Source organism: Spermophilus citellus, assembly GCF_964194105.1.
Source record: "Spermophilus citellus genome assembly, chromosome: 1".
NCBI lineage: Eukaryota > Metazoa > Chordata > Mammalia > Rodentia > Sciuridae > Spermophilus > Spermophilus citellus.
The window spans coordinates 31,587,191-31,608,034 of NC_138182.1; the positions used below are offsets into that span (position 1 = coordinate 31,587,191).

A 20,844-nucleotide genomic window follows, 5' to 3' on the forward strand; every position below is an offset into this window, starting at 1 on the left:
GATTAATGATGGTAAAGAACAAAACACAGGTAATGTATATAGAAACTGAACATAAAATAAACCTTTGTTTTTTAAGCCCCTGAGATTTGAAGACTGTCACAAATGTAATCTTCTTGTCTGTTCTATTTGATATACTCGCTCATTTTGCAGAGCATTTCACAAGTAGGTTCTTGAATGAAAGTGGTGAAGAAAACATTTTTATGTGTGTCTGAAAATGTGATCATTCTATCCTTATGATTATTTGATAGTTTAGCAGCATACACTTTCTGAGTATTATGCTCTTCATAATTCTGAAGTCATTGCTTTCTTCTGCCTTTCTATTTTGCTGTTGGGAAATCTAGTGTCTGATTCGTGATTCTTTGTATAAACTTTCTTTTTTTTTTCCTTTTAGCCTTTTTCTTCTCCCTGAGAGTCTATAATTTCCTGTGGAAATTATGTCATATATTTATTTCTGGAAGAGAAATGAAATTTCTCTGATAATTTCCTATCTTCCATATTTCTTATTTATTCTTCCCAAAATTCCTACTCAATGGATGCTAGCAGTTCAAAGAAAGAACCTCCAGTTTCTTAATTTCCTTATCTCTTTTGTTTTCTATTGCTGTCTTTTAATTGCATCTGAGTATCCTTTTGTTCTGTTTCCTGGGAGATATTTTCATCTTTTTTTCTAAAGTTGTTTTTTTATCAGCAGTATCTTTATGTATCTGAAATTATGTTAATACAGTGATTTCTGTTTCTTTATTATTTCTTGTTTTCCCCTTCTCCCCACCCCTACCATCACTATCTTTTTACTGTCATTTGGGTCTGTATCTTTCATGTCAGTTTGCCAACAGGACTCCAGGTAATGACTTTGAAAGTAATATTTGTGATTAAAGGGTCCTTTATCATTTTGTTTTCCTGAGCTACTGTATATCTATAGACTGTTTTCTTTTGAATAATGCAATATATCCTGCCTCTGTTTTTAAATTTTGATAGTTATTTTACTCTTTATTTCAAATGCTATTTTTTATCTCATATATTGTGGATGCTGCCAAGACTCAGCCTAGGTCTTTTGATCCTCTTATTGTTTATTCTTAGGAGACTTCCACTTATACCATGCATTAATTAATATTTCCATGCAAATAATTCCAGGTCCCACATTTATTTTTGATATATCAGCATCCTTCTATATCCAACAAATGTTAACTAAAGACAACAGTGTTTACGATTTCCCCTAAAAATGTATCCTTCTCAAGTATTTTCATGATAAAATACCATTCTCCTACTCAAACACACTGAAAACTTAATAACTTACTTCATTCTACTCTTCTATTCCAGCCCTAAATCTAAATTCTTAACTAGTCCTAGCATCTCTTCTTTGTAATGTCTCTTATTTTCCATTTCCCTATTCAAAGTACTCTGTTGCGTTCCTAGTCTCTTCTTTCTGGAAAGGCTTATAAAATCAATTGCTATTCTTTCCTCTTGCTCAAAAAAAAAAAAAAAACTACTCTTCTAAAACACAAATTTATTTAATAAAGTCTTATGTTCATATCCTTTTATTGACTCTCTTATCCTTTAAAACCCATATCTTAGCTCATATCAAAAGTTGTAAATTAGCCTCTCATTGTCTAAATGTAGATTGCAGATATATTAGTTTGATTTCAAAAGAATTTTTAAAACATTTTACTCTGTTTTTAGGCAGGTATTATTTGGAGTGCATTGGAACAATGGGATTTGTACTCTGTGAAACATCATTGAAACTTTTATTCCTTTTAGCAGGTTATGCTGATAAAAGATCCTTTGTATACAAAGAATGTCATATAAAAAGCTAGTAGTTTGTAAGAATCTATTCTTCCTAGTGGCTTAGTTCTTCTTACATAGAATCAGTTTTCTCTGTAAGTTAGTAACACAGTAAATGTCAAGTTCTCAAGAAATCTGAAAATTTTGTAGGATCTTGGTTTGCACCAAATATAGTATATATTATGGTCTTATCTAAGAAAATGATGATAGTAAGTCATTATGTTATAATTTGAAGAAGGAGCCCTCTTTGGTTGTTATCAATAGGAATGACTTGAAAGTTTAAATAAATTCTGTTAAATGGAGTAGCAGTATTGTTATTTGGGTACATTGTAATTAGATGTTTATGGTACTCAGGACCCAGTGACCTTAGACTCTCTCCAGGTTTCCATATCTCTTTCCAAGTTGTTGATTCTCTCTACTTCAGAAATGTAGATTCATAATTTGTTCCTTCTTTAGTTCTTCATACATTTCATTAGAGCAGGGAATATTTATGCATTCAAATTTGTACTTTGGAGGACCACGTTTATTAGGCATATGTGCAAAGACTTAAAAAGGAATGTGATCAGGAGTAAAATGAAGGGTTGACAAGCAGATTGATTTTTGTAAAGCTAAACTCATGGACAAGACAACAGTGGCCAGCATTTATTAGTAAATAGAGAACTCCCAACATATCTTTTGGGGGCAAACAATTGAACCTACATCAATGGATGTATTTGTATGTATTTTGAAAGTCATCAAATTCACAATTAATGACAGTACACTTTACTGTAAAAAAAATCATACCCCAAGAAATAAAGAAAATAGATAATGGGGAGAGAAGAATCTATATATGAGAGAAGTAATAGGAATTTACATATATATGTAATTAATAGTGATATTTTATATGTGTGTGTGTGTGTGTGTGTTGGGGAACTGGGAGATCAGTTAATTATTCAAAGGAATATAAATTTTAATCAAAAAGTACTACTTATTGGCTATATTTTATAAAGTTGAAATTATTTGAATAAACAAATAAACAAAAATAGATGTTTAAATCATATTATTTGCCATACGAAGCATAGAAAATTAGCAATATGCTTCCCCAATCTAAAACATTATGTAATAATCATTTGTGTTCCTAATGATGACTTTGACCCTGGGAAATTGCCAGATTCACAAGTATATTCTAAATTAGCAAAGAGAGAATACAATATGTTTAATTAATTATAATTTAATATGAAGTAGATATTTTGATTTCAAATTTTAAAAGTATTTATCACTTTTGTCTATTTGGATGAATTTCAATCATTTGGTAATACATATAATTAAAATGTTTCAATTCCATGCCAATTTAATATAGAGTTTATGTTTCTAATTTTTGTTTTATAATTTTAAAGAAAATCTGTATCTTAGAGACTGAAGTTTTCTATCCTGAAAATTTCTATGAGGTCACTTCTGGTCATTGGACTGTTTCGGAAGGAAGCTTTGTGCTGGGAGCCAGCTGTACCTGCAGACCCACTTTCCTTCTCTGTCTGCATCAAGCCTAAAATTTTCTGGGAACTTAAAAATATTATTTAAACTATGTAATATGGAACTACATTTTAGAATTTGATTTCTTATAGAATAACATTTGTTAAAATCTTGTAAATACATTCAGAAACAATATAATGTGGACGTATTAATAGCATCAGTATGTTCCTTAAACCAGGTGATATTTTCATTTACATGGTCATTTTTCTTATATTTGCTCTTTTTAGGAATGGCAGAATTCTATTCAGAAGAATGCAGGACTTGCATTTATTGAACTCATCAATGAAGGAAGGTAATTAATTTTACAATTTTGGAGGGCAACTAGTCAGTTTATATTTTATTACACTGGGCAAGTGCTCCTTTCTACCATCTGTTCCAGAAATGTGTAAGAAAATATGCTTTTAGTTAAACAGCTTATCACACAGGTGCTTAAACTTTAACAAAGTTTAAAATGTTAAACATTTTTTTGATAAAAAGGCATATAGGAAATAAAGGGTTATAAGGTTTCTGTGAGATCTGAGCCACATCTTACTGAGTAGTAAAGTTGTTTTACACAGATCAAGTGAATCCAATCTGCAGTCCCATCTGCCACCCCATCTGTTTTAAGAGCGATGCTCTGTATTCCTCCCTCAGCCTCTCATTAGTTCATGTAACATAGTTTTATCTGAGCGTCGTGCACTCAAGCATCCAGTTGAAATGTGAAGGATGTTAAAATAAAAATTATAGGTCTTGGTTAGGAATTGATACATACAATTGTTAAATGATGTTATAAGCAAAATTATGTTCAAAATAATTGTTGTATTTATTGCTTTGTAATTAGTAGTTGTTTACTATGATTTTTGCGATTATTTTATGGGAGGTGGACATGGTAAGACAGATGTAGCTGTCACCTTGGTCACCATACATAGTTTCTGTCAGCCCAAGACCTATATCCTTTACAACTTGAATATCCTGTATTATATAGTGCACTCTATGCAAAATAATTCCTGAGAATTTGGTATAACCTGTTCATTTCTTAAATGCAACTAGATTTAATGAAACTGATAAAGGAATAAAATTTGTATATGTAAAACATCTTTTTCTTCAAGGAGGGTGTCATGAAAAATGTTCCTTGAAAAATAGATTTTATATGGCATTCAAAACCCACTTTAAAATGTTTAAGTATTACTCATTTTTCTTCCAGCATCATCCTATATTCTGAGAAATACCTTTTGTTTTTATAACAGCTCAACTTACTTATATCCTTCACCTTGATACTTAATGAAAAAATCAGTATTTCTCATGAAATCTCATGATAGGAATTGGTAATAATTATTATCTATTTTTAGGAAATAAGAAGATATAAAAAATTCCCCAAAGCTCATCATTGTTATGTCAGTTTTAGAAATAACTCTGAATTCACATATATATGCCAATTTGCCATTATTTTATTTTATTTGTGAGTGAAAGAATAAATTATCTTACCCTCATTAACTTGCCTAAGAGTTAAGAAAATCAAACATCCATTACTTAAATTAAAATAAAATATTGGCTTGAAAAAGCGGTGGTAGCATATTTGCTACTATCAGAGGTATTAGGCTTCTGTACAGTTTTATTATACAGTGGTAGAGTTTGGGTTTTATTTTCCATTAGGAAAGGAGTTAGAAGTAGAGAAAGTAGTTATAAAGTTTATTTTAAATTTTTAATTAAAAAGACTCACCATAATATTTTTATATTATCCTTAATATATGTTTCATGGCAATGGTTTTGTATGTTTTTGTTTTAACTTGTGAACAAAGACTCAGACAGTTGTAAGAAAATAAATCCTCTTTTGCAATCCAGAACTCATGGTTCAGTATGAGTTTTGACACTCATAAGAAGGAATATTATGATATCTAAGACAGTTTAAAGTGAGGGTAGTAGTGATAAATACACCTGGAGGTTCCAGGTCTGAAGAACTGAAGGAAATTTTAGTTACACTGATGTAGTTTTAGAATTTTCATGTTGATATGGTACTTCAAAATGACTTTTTTTTTTAAGAAAGGCTTTAAATCTTGAGAATAGAATGTTTGAAGTTGAAGGTACAAAAATGTCCTATAAATCTATACTACACTTGAGTGTGATCACTTAGGAATGAATATGATTTTAATTCATTCATGTTTAAAGATGGTATCAGAGAGTGAGAATGGAGCCGATCCATCTACTCTAAAAATGACTATAAAGTAAATTGCTTAAAGAAATTAGAGCCCAAAAATCCTACATGAGGAATTTTGAAATTGTTATCAGTATATATATATACTTCAGGTAGAAATAAAAGAAGCCCAATAAAACTCAGTGGCAGGACTCTCCTGAAGATATATTGTAACTCAAACTTCAGAGGAAATAAGTATGAGGCAGTAGAAGAAATCACAGCATGATATATTCCTTCAATAAAATTGTATTGACTTTAAATAAATAAATACATTTATGTTTCCATTTTTCATAGCAACTGTTCCTTGGGAAGAATAAGATAGGATTTTTGAGAATAAAAATTCAAACACAAATAGCTATAAATTTTTAAGATCAAATCATATATTCATGAGAAAATATCTTCACAGCACCTACTGTCTATCAAACACTGTCCATAAGAGCCAGAAGTACAAAAGTGAACAAAACAGGCATGATTTTGACTTTGGGGGAAAAACAAACATTAGATAAACATATAAAATAACGCAGGCATGCTGTGAGAAAGATGATATTGGTGTTGGTGCAGTCAAAGAGTACGGCCCCTGACCTAGTCTGGAGGCTGAATGTGGTTTTAAGAGTTTTATAAAACTGTACCATCCAAAATGGAATGTCATCTTAGATAAGCCCTGGAACATGGTTAGGAAATAGCCAATTGTGAAAAAAATAAAATAGAGGAATAAAACTTTAGGCAGAGGGAATGGTGGAGTGCAAAGGCCTGGAGGTGAAAGATAGCAGATTATGTTACTGCAAATGTATTTTATGACAGCCAGTATCTATTTAAGTGCAGGTTTTACACTGGACACATAGAGACAAGAGGAATACCTTCAGGGAAAGGGTCATTGGCAAAGGACATGCCATGAAATCATTTGTAAACTTTGCAAAGAGTGCCTGGGAGTAATTGAAAAGGTTAGATATAGTCTTCAGTTTGGTGAATGGATTTTGGGGGGCATGACTATGTGAGGTTTCAGTAATCCTATTGAAGATGATAGTATCATGGACCAATAAGAAAAAAATCAAGGATAACAATTTTTGGCTTTAGCAACTAGTTATCTTAGAGTAAGTATAAAAATAGTTTACTTAGTTAGAACAAGAGAGGAAGAGAACCATGAGTTGGTTTGGAGGTGTTCTCACTTTGGTGTACATTGTACTTGTAGCACCTGTGAAATGTCTAATTACAGATGTTATTTAAATAGACACCAGGGCATTTGAATCTTGAGCTCTCCAAAGAGAGAGCTAGAATGGAGTTTTTGATTTAGGAGATTCCAGCTTGTACTTTGTAAATTATGAAGGAAACAAGATGCTCAGGGAGCATGAGTAGAATGAGTGGAAAACCTAGGGTCAAGCATTCATTGCTGTGTCTGCTGGTAATCCTTTCACCCTGCATCTACATGTGTTTGGCTATTCTTATATTGCAGGAATCACATCAAGTAACACCCTCTCACAGAGCCTCCCCTGGCAGTCTTCTTGAGTCTTTGTACCATTGTGGCTTGACTTGGTTTTAATGGCTTAATGACATTATCTCAAATTATCTTCTTTGTTTACTTGTTTACATCTGTCTCCCCCACTTAAATGTATTCTCTTAAGAACTTGCATTTTATTCACTGTTTTATTTAGTACTACATTTTTGGAGTCTGGAATATTACTTAGTATCTAGCTAGCAATCACAAATATTTATTGAAGGAATGAGGGGAAAATGTTGATTTTAACAGAATTAAAAAGACCACTGGCTGCAGTCACAGGAGAGTAATGGTGATTCCATCTGTACTTACCTGGTGGGTACCTGTGTATTATAGATGCTGAGTGTGGACCCAAGCTTTACCCTAATAGAGCTTACAGTCTAGAGGGACAGCAGGCTTCTACTGTGTATTTATGGGCATAATTATAATAGAGGATGCTATGGGATCCCATAACTAAGGGAGGCATTTTTAATTGAATTTTTAAGAAATAAATGACAGCAGAATGCATTACAATTCTTATTACACATATACAACACAATTTTTCATATCTCTGGTTGTATATAAAGTATGTTGACACTAATTTGTGTCTTCATACATGTACTTTGGATAATGATGTCTATCACATTCCACCATCCCTCCTAACCCCCTACTCCCTCCCATTCCTTCCACACCTCTGCCCTATCTAGAGTTCATCTATTCCTTCCATGCTCCCCCTCCCTACTCCAGTATGAATCAGCCTAAGGGAAGAATTTTTTGAGAAAACAGTGGTTTACCTAGAGTTGTTGGGGGAAAAAATGCTAGGTCATTGTGATTCAAAGAATGGGTAGGATATATGATACAGGAGGCAGTGAGAGATAAAATGCAGATGACAAGTATTTCTTCTATAAAGAAGTTGGCCAAGATGGAGAAAGATACTGTGTTTGCTGGAGGTAAATATAATTTAATTTGGGAGGAATAGTTATTTTTTCAAAGGAAGGATTTGAGTATTTTTAAATGTTGATGGAAAGAAACCAATATGGTAGAAGGGGAAGAATATGGTAGAAGGGGAAGAAGACAATATTAAAAGAGTATAGTCTTTGATGAACTAAGGTGATAGAACTGGACTTTCATGGAAGAGCACTGAGAAATGATGCAGACATTTTAATTAGTAGAAGAACTCAGCAGAATTCTCTTGATACCTTATAAGTTCCCTTTGAAGTGCCAAGGACAGTGAAGGAAGTTGGAAGAGGTGTATGTTGTTTGAGAAGAGTAGTGAATAAAGTAGAGAATATTTAAAATAGCCAATATAGAAAAACATAGGAGGGGAAAGACTAAGGAAACCATGAAAGATTGCAGGATGATTTGGGTGAGCAAATTGAAGTTGCTATTTTTGATGGTGTTGTTTTCCCCAGAAGTCCACAGTACAAGGAGGATGGGTGTGTGTTTTAACACATTCGTTTATCTCACTTTAGTGAAAACTATCTCTTCAGTGGATCCCTGCCCTCCCCACTCTGATCCAGAGTAGATATCATCCAGCACCTCCATTTCCAACTGGGTAGTATTTATGATAGCATGGTGTTGGCACTGATTCATTTTTTGGTAGTACTTCTCTACGGAAGTACTTGCAGTGCATCTTTATGACTATTTTCACAGTGCCTAGTATAATATGTAGCATATATATATTATTTATTCTGAGTTCAAATATCTGCTCTCCCATTGATAAACTCTTAGACTCTAGGCATTTGACTTGATCTTCCTATGAAGATCATTATTTCACATATGTAGAATATTGTAGAAACTTTCTTACCTAGTTTCTCAAAAGGTTCAAAATAATACATATGGCATTTATTATAGTTGCTGTTATGAACAGGCATTTAAAACTGGAAGTATTTATTTTGTTACATATAGAACGAGTTCAGAATTTCTCACTTTTAGTTTGGGTCATTTATTTTAATTTAGATGTTTTGCTTTCGCAAATTTAGTAAATTCTGGTTGAAAAAGTATCATATACAGATAGTTGGGATCCACTTAAAGAAAATACACATTACTAGTTTTCTGGCTGCTATTTGTTAATGCCTACTATGTGCTACACACAAATTATATACTTTATACATACTTTTATCTTGTTTGCAAGGACAGATAACATATTTCTTAACTTTTTCAATTGGTTTAAAATGAGACATTTTTAAAAAAATGCTTTCCCTTGGTTGTTAGAATATCAGTCTTTAATTTGTCCTTGTGGGAATGAAGATAAAAAATCTTTAAGTGGAAATTGTTATAAATGTTTATCCTACTTAACAGCTACACTTGTGAATACAGTTCATCAATCATAGCTGGAGAAAGCAATTGTGCAGTTGTCTACAATTAACAGGACAAAAACAGTTGATGAATGTGCAGCTGAATTAAAATACTCCCCAGGACAGGCTGAAATTATAAACTGGATCATTTAAAGGAATCTAACAAAGGATCTTTATAATTAAAACAATGCAAGGTTAATGGGATGTAAAATTGCCTATAATATCTTGGCAGTAATAATTGGAATTTAAATTATTAAAATGTGAATTAAATAATAAGGCAAATAAGGAAGAATTTTTAAAGTATGAAATTTGAGCCATCTTTTAAAATAAATTAGTTGTTTGTCTAAAATAAACCTTTGTCATTCTTTTGAAAAGAATATAGATTATAATTAATGAATATTTAGCATAAAGAACCAAAATATATTCATGTTTAGCACTGAATTTAACTGAGATTCACAAGATTACAATTTGTAGTTTGCTCTTTAGAATAAAGGAAATTATATGGCATCCATTGCTTAGATTTTTTTTATCTTGTACCAAAGTATAATTCTTTCATAATCATATGGTCCTACATTGAATGTGTTATTTAATTTAACAAATGCTGTTTAATATTTAAACAATTACGTTTGGGTTGTTTAAGATTGTTTCTTGTGTCTTTGATTTGGCAAAAAGTATATTTAAAAACAAAAACAACAAATGAACAAAACCTAGTAACTTTTAAAACTACAATGATTTTTTTTTCTTAGAATTGATATTCTGGTGTAATTTTTAACTGAATCTCTGGAAATTCTTGGAAAACAGAGTTCCATCTCCATATTGTTTTAATATGGAGCCTGATCTATAACTTTTTCTTATTATTCTTTTTATTTATTTTATAGGTATAATAATTTAAAAGCACTGAGTTTTATAAATATATGAAAAATACCTTGTGGTTTTATAAAATAACATGTATAGACCTTAAGCAGTATTTCTGATTTATAGCTATAACATTAGACATTGATGACAAATAAAATTTATTTTTACAAACCTAAAATAAATAACTGCCATTTAATAATGGATAAATTTCAAATAATAGGGAAATATATTTCAAATTTGGTTGTCTTAGTTTTTTTTATGTTGCTATAACAGAACACCAGATACTGGGTATTTTATAATAAGCAGAAATTATTGGTGTGTGGTTCTGGATGCTGGAAAGTTCAAGATCACGGGGCCAGCATCTGGCTTATGTCTCCTTGCTCGGTTTTCCCACGGGGGGTTGGAGGTAAAGAGAGGTCAGGAGAGAACAAGAAGAGGCTGAACTTGCTTTTATAACAAACTGACTCCTGCAATAACAGCATTAATCCATTCATGAGGGTGACCTATTCGCCTCTTGAAGTCCCACCTCTCAACACTGTTGCATTGGGATTAACAGTTCAACAATTGAACTTTGGGGGACACATTCAAATCATCGCATTAGTGATCATAACTTTTTTGTAAACTATATTTTATTCATATTTAAAATATTTATGCATTCACATGTGTATTGAGTTTATTTTCTCTTTTGAGAACAAATTTAAATATACTCTCTCCTAAGCACCATTATTTTAACTTTGGTGTGGGTTAAGTAATATTTCATAAAACATTTAAAGTTCCTTATATAAAAAAGACAAGGAAAAAAAATAAGCTGGCCAGTGATAACAGTCCTCTGTTTTGGTACATTCATTTCTGTGCCATATTTGTCTGTTTCTTTTTTCTTAGAAACATACTTTTTGTTTTTATTATTCTTGGCTTCCTTGCTGTAAGCAAAAGTCATGTCTTTATTAGGAAACTTTTATTAAGATTTATGCCTCTTATAACTAAGATTAACTTGTCACCAGAAGAACTTGATGTTAGCCTTTGCATTTGTGGCTGGTATGTTGTTTAAACACAAATTCAGAAGAAAGTGAATTATCAGGTCATGGGAGGGACTACAATAACATGAAAGTATAGGTGTTTTGCATGGTCAGTCCAAGGATTTGCCCAAGATGAGAGGTGAAGGAATAGGATGAGCAGTGAGAAAAGACATGTATATAATTATGGCCTGTATCATAGATTCTTAATCTAGGCCAATGTTAGAAACTTTTCCCAAGGTAGCAAGGAAATTTGAATATTGAGTTATAAACTGATTAGTTCATATGTTGTTAAAGGGAGAACACAGAGATAGTTTTCCTCAATTGCTATTGTATAGGTCAATATTGGAAAACCAGAATACTATGTTTTTAGCATGTTATAGACCCAGCTATATAACAACTAAGAAAAACTTGTTATTGTATTTTAACTACAAATGTAATATATATACACAAACACATATTCCTGAAGCTCTTAGCATCTTCAGACTAAAATACATGTGAAAAAAACCTGAATAATGTCTTATAAAAGATCAATTATTTGGTTATTTTAAGCAGAGATATTTTTTGCATATGGTTCTTAACCTCAACCAAGAATTGAGATGCCGCAGTCTGGCTGGGCACAAGATCACGAGCCACTCACAGCTTTGTAGATTCAAACAGCAATTCTTTATTCCCGAACTCACACTGGCCTCTACACACGTTCTGGGGAAATCCAAGTTCTGGGCCCAAATTCACGTACTCCACCAGGCTTTTTCCCAAAAACTTTCTGAATTCCATGAGAACTCAACGGGAACTCAGGCAGCAGGATATGCCCTATTCCCAGCAGGAATAACCTTAAACCTGGAACTGCCCTAAACCCAGATTGTCCTAAACCGGGAACGCCCTAAACCCAAGGAGCCGGATACTTCCTAAAACCTGCAGGATACACCCTAAACCTGGATCCACCCTGGTCCTTGAGCAGGGTCACCTTTCTCAAACATACATGCAGTGTCACAGCGAATGTCCAAGGCAAGTCCATTTCCACGAGTCCTTCCTCTAAGCAACATGGGGTACGCTGGCAAGGAAATTTCAATGCGTCATTCCTACTTCGCAATGGCTCTCAGCATTGAGAAGTTAGAATTTACATGCAGAAAAATATTATAGGCAATATATGACTTGTATGCAAAAGAAATGATAAAAATTACAGTGATTTTGCAAAACAGTACTCCTCCAGAGGATAGTGATGAACACAGAAAACTACTTTTAGGAGGGGGACCCAAATGACTATAGGCTCACAGTGTGGGATCAAAAGAAAAATGATTCCTGACTTTTGTTGTGAAAGTCAAAATTTATTACAACAGAAAATGGCATTATGTTTATTACCTAATACAACAAATGTGGACATATTTTTATCTTAATCTTCGAGTTTTATAGTGTCTACATAGTGAATATCTTTTTGATTTTTAAGTATAACTAGTAATTTACTTAATGCTAGGTAAACTTAGTGTCTTATGACAGTTATCCTTATGTAGAGTATGGAACTTACTCTTATATACTTATTTTAAGGAACTGTATACAAGACCAGGTGTTTTTCATGTTTAAAAATATTACTTACAAACAGGATTTCAAAATAATCTGTTACAACAAACCCCAGATATCTTTATTTATAGCAAAATATAAGAAAAACAATGTACTTATGTGTGAGTAGATGTTAAAAATATTTAAATATTTCCATAAAATTGAAAGAAAAATAATACCAATGATATACTCAGTCTTTCAGAAAATGACATGTTACACTCATTTTATGTGATTCACTAATCCTGATACCAGCACCAAAGACATTTCAAGCAATGAAATTACAGATAAGTACCCATCATAAACATGTATACATAATCTTTACAATGGTTTCACAATACAAATCCAGCAGTCTGTGAATTATATCCTGAACAAGAGTTGTTTAGTCCAAAAGTACAAAGTTGGTATATTCAAAACTATTTATCAATGTAACATACCAAATCAAGACTAAAAAGAAAAAAATATATGTATGTGGTCAGTTTCATAGATGCAGCTGTTCATGATTAAAAATTTTCATTAAACTAGAACATTGAGCTCTCTCAATCTGTTAAGTGATATCTACAAAAACATAGCTAACCTAATGTCGTACATAATGGTGAAAGACTAAATGCTTTCCTCATAGTGAAAAATGAAGACAAGGTTTTTTTCACTCACCACTTGTATTCAGCATTTGACTGAAGGCCAGTTCATTTAGATAAACAAATCTTAAGATGCCTGAAGAAAGGCACTAAAACTAATAAATGAATTTAGCAAAATAACAGGATACAAGATCAATACTGTATTAAATTAAAATAAATAATGTTATATTAAAGATATTAAAATAAAAAATATATTAAAATTTTCATAAAACACATTGAAATATAAAATAAAAGTATTATAATAGTGCCCAAAACAAAAGTACTTAGGAAAATTTAGCAAAACCACAGGATACAAAATCAATACTGTCTTAAATTAAATTAAATATATTAACATGATATTAAATATAATTAAAATTATATTAAAATTTTCATAAAAGATATTGAAGTATAATATAAAAATTATAATAGTGCCAAAACCAAAAATACTTAGGAATTACTTTTAAAATATGTGAAAGTCTTATACAATAAGAACTAAAAAATATTTCTCCAAAATCTTTTTAATAAATGCAAACATAACACTGTGTTTATGGGTCCAAAAACCAAACATTGTTAACATGTTAATTCTCTCCAGACATACTTAATCAAAATCCCAGCAAATTTGGGGGGTCTTTTCATTTTGTTTTGTTTTGGATGGAAATTGACAGGCCAATTTTAAAATTTCTGTGAAAATACAGAGGACCTATGATGTGAAAGAACAAGTGGGGTTATTTATACTACTTGATTTTGAGACTCATTCTAAAGCTACAGTAATCACGACAGTACTGTATTGCTGTAAAGATGGGTCAATGAAAGGAAAGAGAATCTAGATCTTACAAATTAATAATGAAAAGAGGCCCTGCTCTAACCTTACCCTACACCACTTTCCTGCTCAGGTCATGAATTTCTTTGTCCCATGGATTCCAGTGGGCTGATTTGCAGTCTTGCAACCAGTTCCTTTGGGCTGGGCTTGCTGAACTGCATTTGTAAAATCAAGAGCCCAACCTAGCCCATCCTTTGGCTCTGGGAGTTTGTTTCCAAGACTGTGTTAATAGCCTGAGTTCAAAGTGCTAATTGCACAAATACAACCTGGAACAGCTCAGCTATTCCTTTGACTGGTCCTCCTGGACCCAAGATTACAAATGGGTAGACCAAAATTCCAAATTAACGTGGTCCAAAAGAAAACCTCAAACCATTTAAATTGCCATGGTCTGTGCTTTCCTGACTTCTGTAGGTGTTTTAATCTACAATCTAATGAGGCATTTGTCTGGTGTGAGTTGTAGCCATATTATCAATAGGGCAGGAAATAGGAGTAGGGACAACATGAAACTGGGCTTTAACATATGAAGCATTTCATTCTGCCTTGTTCCTGTAGTGAGTGCCTTACATGTGTCTTTCTAGTTAATCCTCACACATCAGTTGTCTACATTTTATATATGAATAAATAAAAAGTAGATAACTTACTAGATATTATAGATAGCATTACTTATAAAAACGAGATGCAGAACAATTTTTTAAAATGTTACCTTTATGAAAGAAGGGAAAGGTGGCTGGGATTGTGGCTCAGCGGTAAAGTGCTCGCCTAGTACATTCAAGACCCTGGGTTCGATCCTGAGCACCACATTTAAATAAATAAAATAAAGATATTGTGTCCAACTACAACTAAAAAATAAATTTTAAAAAAAGAAGGGGAATAAAGACTATGTATATATGGTGTGCATGTGTGTCTGTGCGCACATTACACACACACACACATATATATACACACACATATTTGCAAATAAAGAGGGAACATAAACTTGGAGTTAATGAAAGTGACTGTGTGAGAGATGAGCAGTGAGAAGCCTACCTCCTTTGCAGAAGTTGAGTATGAATAAACTGATGAATAATTACTGCAAAATGATAATTTATTAACACAGAATAATTATTTCTAGTTACATTAAAAACATTACTCAGGGAACATCCTTAGAAGTGGGTTTGTTGTTCATACTACTATTGATAATGTCAAAAGAAAGTAAGAAACAAAAGTGTTTTAGCAGCACAGAGCATAAAGAAGCCCCTGGAGCACAGGGATATAGGACTTCCTATGTGTGTTATAAAAGTGCAGTTAGGCTTGTGCATTGAACCTAGAAGAGCCATTAAAAAATAATGCCATATTTAAAAAAGAAAGAGACAAATTACATTGGACAAAAAAAAATTGAACAGATACTACACCAAAAAAAAATTGTAGTATACAAATGGCTGCTCACTGCATGTAAAGATGTTCCACATCATTATCAATTTGGGAAATTCATTTTTTAACCACAATTAGAGAGTAGTACATACCTACAATACTGCATATAATTAAGTAGATTGTCAACACCATGACAGATGAAAATGCGGAGTCTCTAGGACACTTGGGTCTTGGGGGTGGGAATGCAGGATAGTATACCCACTTAGAAAATTCTCATATCTCATGAGGCAAACATTTACCATAAGACCCAGTAATTTCAAGCTTCAGTATTTGCTCAAGAAAAATGGAAACCTCAGTCCACATGAAAACCTGTATGTGAATGTTTATAGCAACTTTACTCATAGCAGCCCCAAACTGAAAATAATCCGAATGTTCACCAACTGGCTAGTACATCACTGAAATGTAATACTAATCAGGAATTTAAAAAGATAGGAGCCACTGATATACACAATTACATATATGGAACTTAAAAGCTTTATGGGAATTAAAAGAAGCCAAATAGCAAAAATCTGGTTCCATTTATGTGACATTCTAGGAAAGATAAAATCATAGAAAACAGTTCACTGGTTGCTGCAGATAGCTAGAAAAAAGGCACAAAGGAACATTTTTGGATGATGGAAAGGTTCTTGATTGTGATATATAAAATATGTATTTGTCAAAATGCATTGAACTTTGCATTTTTAAAAAGGTTAATTTTATTATATGTAAATTATACCTCAGACTTTAAAATGATAAACAATCCATACTTCATTTTTTATAATGTTCAAGCTGTGTAACATTTTTGCTTATCTGGCCTTCACACAGTTGGGCACCTAAAGTACCCCTGTGTCACACATCTATTTTGTTGTCATTTACTAACATCAAGAAATCCCTCAATATATTGATATTGTATGAATGATTGCCTGAATCTGTCTCTTGCCCTCTCTTGCTTTCTGGAAGATCTGGTCGAATCTAAACCAGATTGATGAGTTAGGCATCGTAAACTGTTTGACTTTGGGAAAAGTTGCAGAATTTCTCTAAGCTTCAGTTTCTTATCTATAATGGGCATAATTGTGTTCATCTACTAACATAGGAAATGAGGTATGAATCAAGTGAGATGATAACTGTAATTTAGCCTAGTAAGTAATCAGGTATTGGTGTTCCTGATATAAAATAAGAACTCAGGAAATATCATTTGCTTTTATTAATAGTATTTACTTAAGTGGTCCTCAGTTAGGTTTTGATAACTCCAGAAAAAGTGGAGGAAATTAGAGTACATTCCACATCTCATCCAGGAGCAGAGTTGAGTCTTCTGTATTTTCAATATGATAGTGTCACTATTTCCTCATCATATGTAGTGCATTTTGCAAAATGCTGACACATACATATACATATAGTAGGAAAAAAAACTGATCAGAGGATTCCTCCAGTTATTGTACTGTTTAGTTAGTTAAAACAGTAATGTTAAAAGCCATACCATTTATTCTCTCATTTTGTGCTAAAGCAATATATTTTAGATTACATTATTGTAACATTGTGAATTTTAGAATTCATACTGGTAAATTTAGCAGTAAATTAAATTTTTAATCAAGGGTAAAGATTTTGCTGTACTTATATTCACAGTATTTGCCTCACGTGATGGCAGCCCTCTTCTTTTTGAAATGGAACTGTACCACTGACGGAAAACAGAACAGCTCGGAAATTTTACCAAAGGATCTAAAGTAGCATATGCATTCCTTCCTGGCATGATATATCATATTGTGTCTCCTTTTACTGTTATGCCTGTTTGCTTTCAAATTTTCTCCCAAATATTTTCATAATTTTAATTCACATTTCTCTATTCTTATTATTAGATGTTAATTAGAATAAAATGTATAAAGAAAACCCTTTCCTCTTCAGTTCTGCCACGTCTTTAATCTTGAGCTTATTGCTGTCAACACAAAAATCCTATTCCATCTCTTCTCTGACTTTATATTTGTTTGCATTGGCTCCCTGTTAAATGTTACCACTCTAACTTTTTTACTTGTAATCACAGAATTTAAGCCAAGAGCTTGATTTGCATGGCCCAGGTTAAACCCTACCTCAAGCAAATCTTCTGACTAGAAATTTTGAAACTGTTATACTGAGCCTTAACTGGACAACCTGTATTGCTCTCACCATTTTGGAAATTTTTAAAAAAAGTAAAGATGAAAAAAAAGGATTTAATAGTCTCTTGTTAGATGCATGTTTGCTAAAACGTGTTGTATGTATAAAGAGGGTTATGATTTAAAGTTCTTATTTCTTTATATAGGGTATAATTTGACATTCACAGTTGTAAATTGATATCCTAGGATTTTACTGAATATGTTTTAAAACAATTTTAAATTGTCCCACTATTCTGAAAACAATGTTTTCTAATCCACATCAAACTACTAGATAAGTAAATTATCTAAGCCCTCCATGAAGCCATTAACTCATTGAAAACAGTTTTACAAAGAAGAGTAATTAGCTAAGCAACCATGGTCACAAAGAAACTGGCAAGGGGGAAAGTAGGAGATTTGATAAAAATTGACCTTCCTGAACTATGAACTGGTTGGAGTGACTCCTCTTGTTAAATAAGCATAAAACAGAAGATTTTTGTCTTTATAGAACACTCTTCAAATAAAATAATGAACCAGTATTAGAAGACCTAAGAAATGAATCTAACCTAACAATGTTAAGCCAGCATCTTCTTTGTTATCTTGTTATGTTCTGAACTAGAAAGTCTTTGCAAATATCTTCAAGCTTGCTAGTCATCCTATGAGATATTTTTTTTTCCTTAGAGAAAATGTTTGGTAGGAACAGAGATACACTTCTCAGAAACTACTAGGCATTGATTTAGCTATTTTCACCAGGTTGGGACTTGTTGGCTCTTAATTGGTTCAAAGACCAGTACAGCCAGAAGCTTGTAAACAATTTCCAACATAAAAGTTATAAATATTTCCTCATGTGACTTTATTAAAGGACTGCAGCACAAGGACAAATTGAGCTTCTCAGATTCTGCAGCACTGTACCTTTCACTGTCACCAGAAACTATATGCCTCCATTTTGAGATTCTTAAGTAATAACACTGAGGGTTTATATATACTCCCGTACTGTGTGTTCCCCAGTTCATTTTCTAATCAAAGTCTACCTTCTTGGCTGAATCTAATCTTACATTTTGAATTATACTCTCCTAGTTTGGAAGATATTTAAGAATATACCCCCCATTTTTAAATGGAGGAACTGAAATTCAGACACAAAATTATTTGTCCAAGGTTATGATGCTAATGTAAACAGAAAAACTTAGACACAAACTTCTTCTGTCTTTTGCCCCCTCATTTATCCATTGACAGTGAAAAACCAATTTGACCTCTCTTGATACATTCTGCTTCTCTCACCAAATTATAGAAATTATTTATATTTAAAATTCAGGATCTCAGTGTCTCATATCTAATTCAATCAGTTTAAACAAACTGCATGAAATCAGATAATTCCTAGAACATTGGAACTTGCTTTGCTGATATCATCTTGGCATAGAATACTTTGTTTTATCTCCTGACTTCTTCTATTTTTTTTTCCAGTATCCAGTGACAACTGTACTATTGGAACAGAAGTAAATAGGATTAAGCACATTGTTTCCTTTTACTACCTCCTCTGAGAAATAAATTTGTATTAGAAGATTAAGACCATTTCATTCTCTTCCTCTGTTGTATACAGTTGTAATATATTTAACATGTACTATAGATAAGTAGGCAGATGTCCTCTAATAGATATTTCTAAGTTACCTGAGAATTTTATTTATCTCACTTTCTGTGCACAAAATATCCCACAGAGTTTATTATAATGAAAAAAAAGACATCATTAAAAGTCTGTTTCTTTTTTGACCCCCCTCCTTCCCACATGACAGAGTCATGCATTGATTCAATATTTACCATGTAGCCATGTACAATGGTAAGTTCATACTTCATGCTAGTTGCCATGAAAATCATGCTATATTTGAAGATGAATAGGCATAAGTACCAAGTCTATTGATTTTTACAGTTTAAGAGAAAAGGACTAATTTTAAAAGAAATAAACATCACAAAAGTGATATGTATGTAAAGTAATACATATATTAGTTACCTCAATTTAACCTTTTCACAGCATGTGCATATTTCAAAACAACATGTTTTACATTGTACATAATATACAATTTTATATGTCAATTAAAAAACTAGAAAGAAAGAAGAAAATCGAAAGTGTCATATACATTATAATGCCCAGAACATTTGAGAGATTAAGGGCGTCTCTTAGGTCCATTTGAAGGAGAGACTGTAAATGGTGAGAAGGAAAAAAATAGCTCATGTAAAAGTTATGAAATGTCATCACTCATCAAAGAAACCACAAAGGGTTTTCCAAACACAGAAGGCATATATTAAAGTGGCAGCAGGTAAGGTTCTAATCGTAGAACAGGTATCTATCTGTATATCATAATGAGTTTGTTAGCTTGTGTGTTATGGGTAGTCACTGAAAAGTTTGAGTTAATGGTGCAGCTAAGGATGTATGTCAGTGGCAGAGAGATTGTCTAGCATGGAAAGGCCTGGGTTTAAACTCCAAAACCACAGAAATAAAGTGAAAAGTGAAGAAATATATTGGAAGCATATAAGATTTGAGGAAGAGAGAAAAATTGTGGGACTGTTTTAATTCAGTTGAGTGAGGATAAAGGCTTAAATAAAGCAATGTCAATGAAAGGAGTTAGCAGACTTAAATGAATTTACCTTTAAAGAGGTAAAATCGGCAAGAGTTGGTGGTTAATTTATATAGGATACTTTGAAGCCACCTTATAAAAAGGGATTTCAGAGAAAACAGTGCTGTGAGGTTACCTCCTGCTTCAGAATATTTATCTTCTACATTGTGTAAACTTTTGTTGAGGCATCCTGGGTCTTATACGCCTTAGGACTTCTCCAGAGTCACCATCCCACACTTTTAAGTTACTGCCTTTAGGAGGAGGTCCTTCAGAGCATATGCCTAAGGTAACAATGCTGTGGAGATTTTAAGCCAGAAATAAAAGATCCTTAAGGGAGTCTGAAATAGTCTAGTTTTATTACCAGAAACAAAAACAAAACATCTGTACAAGATGCACTCAAGGTGAGTCTGTGGAACATCTGACCAGAAATGAAGTCACAACCCAAGATGACAAGTATAGTGAAAGCCAATAGGCACAAGAGTCAGCAAGAGGGAAAAAATATTTAGATCTCTGAGAACTGCAAAGGTCAGAATGGAAAAAATAAATGAAGAAAAATATCACAGAATATAATGAATATGAAGAGACAATTAAAAATAAGCAGAAATAGTGCTTCCTATTCTCTGGGTTGCGGCTGCTCCCATCCTTGT

At 32.5% G+C, this 20,844-nt stretch overlaps 1 protein-coding gene across 6 annotated transcripts in view; it reads left to right on the forward strand.

Annotated features, from left to right (window-relative positions):
- Nucleotides 1-20,844, forward strand: part of NBEA (neurobeachin) — a 638,449-nt gene that overhangs the window by 334,844 nt on the left and 282,761 nt on the right. For all 6 annotated transcript variants that reach the window (XM_081293195.1, XM_081293196.1, XM_081293198.1 and 3 more), the window contains exon 35: nucleotides 3,513-3,577. In XM_081293195.1, the coding sequence (XP_081149321.1) occupies nucleotides 3,513-3,577 (65 nt within the window). The remainder of the gene's footprint in view (nucleotides 1-3,512; nucleotides 3,578-20,844) is intronic.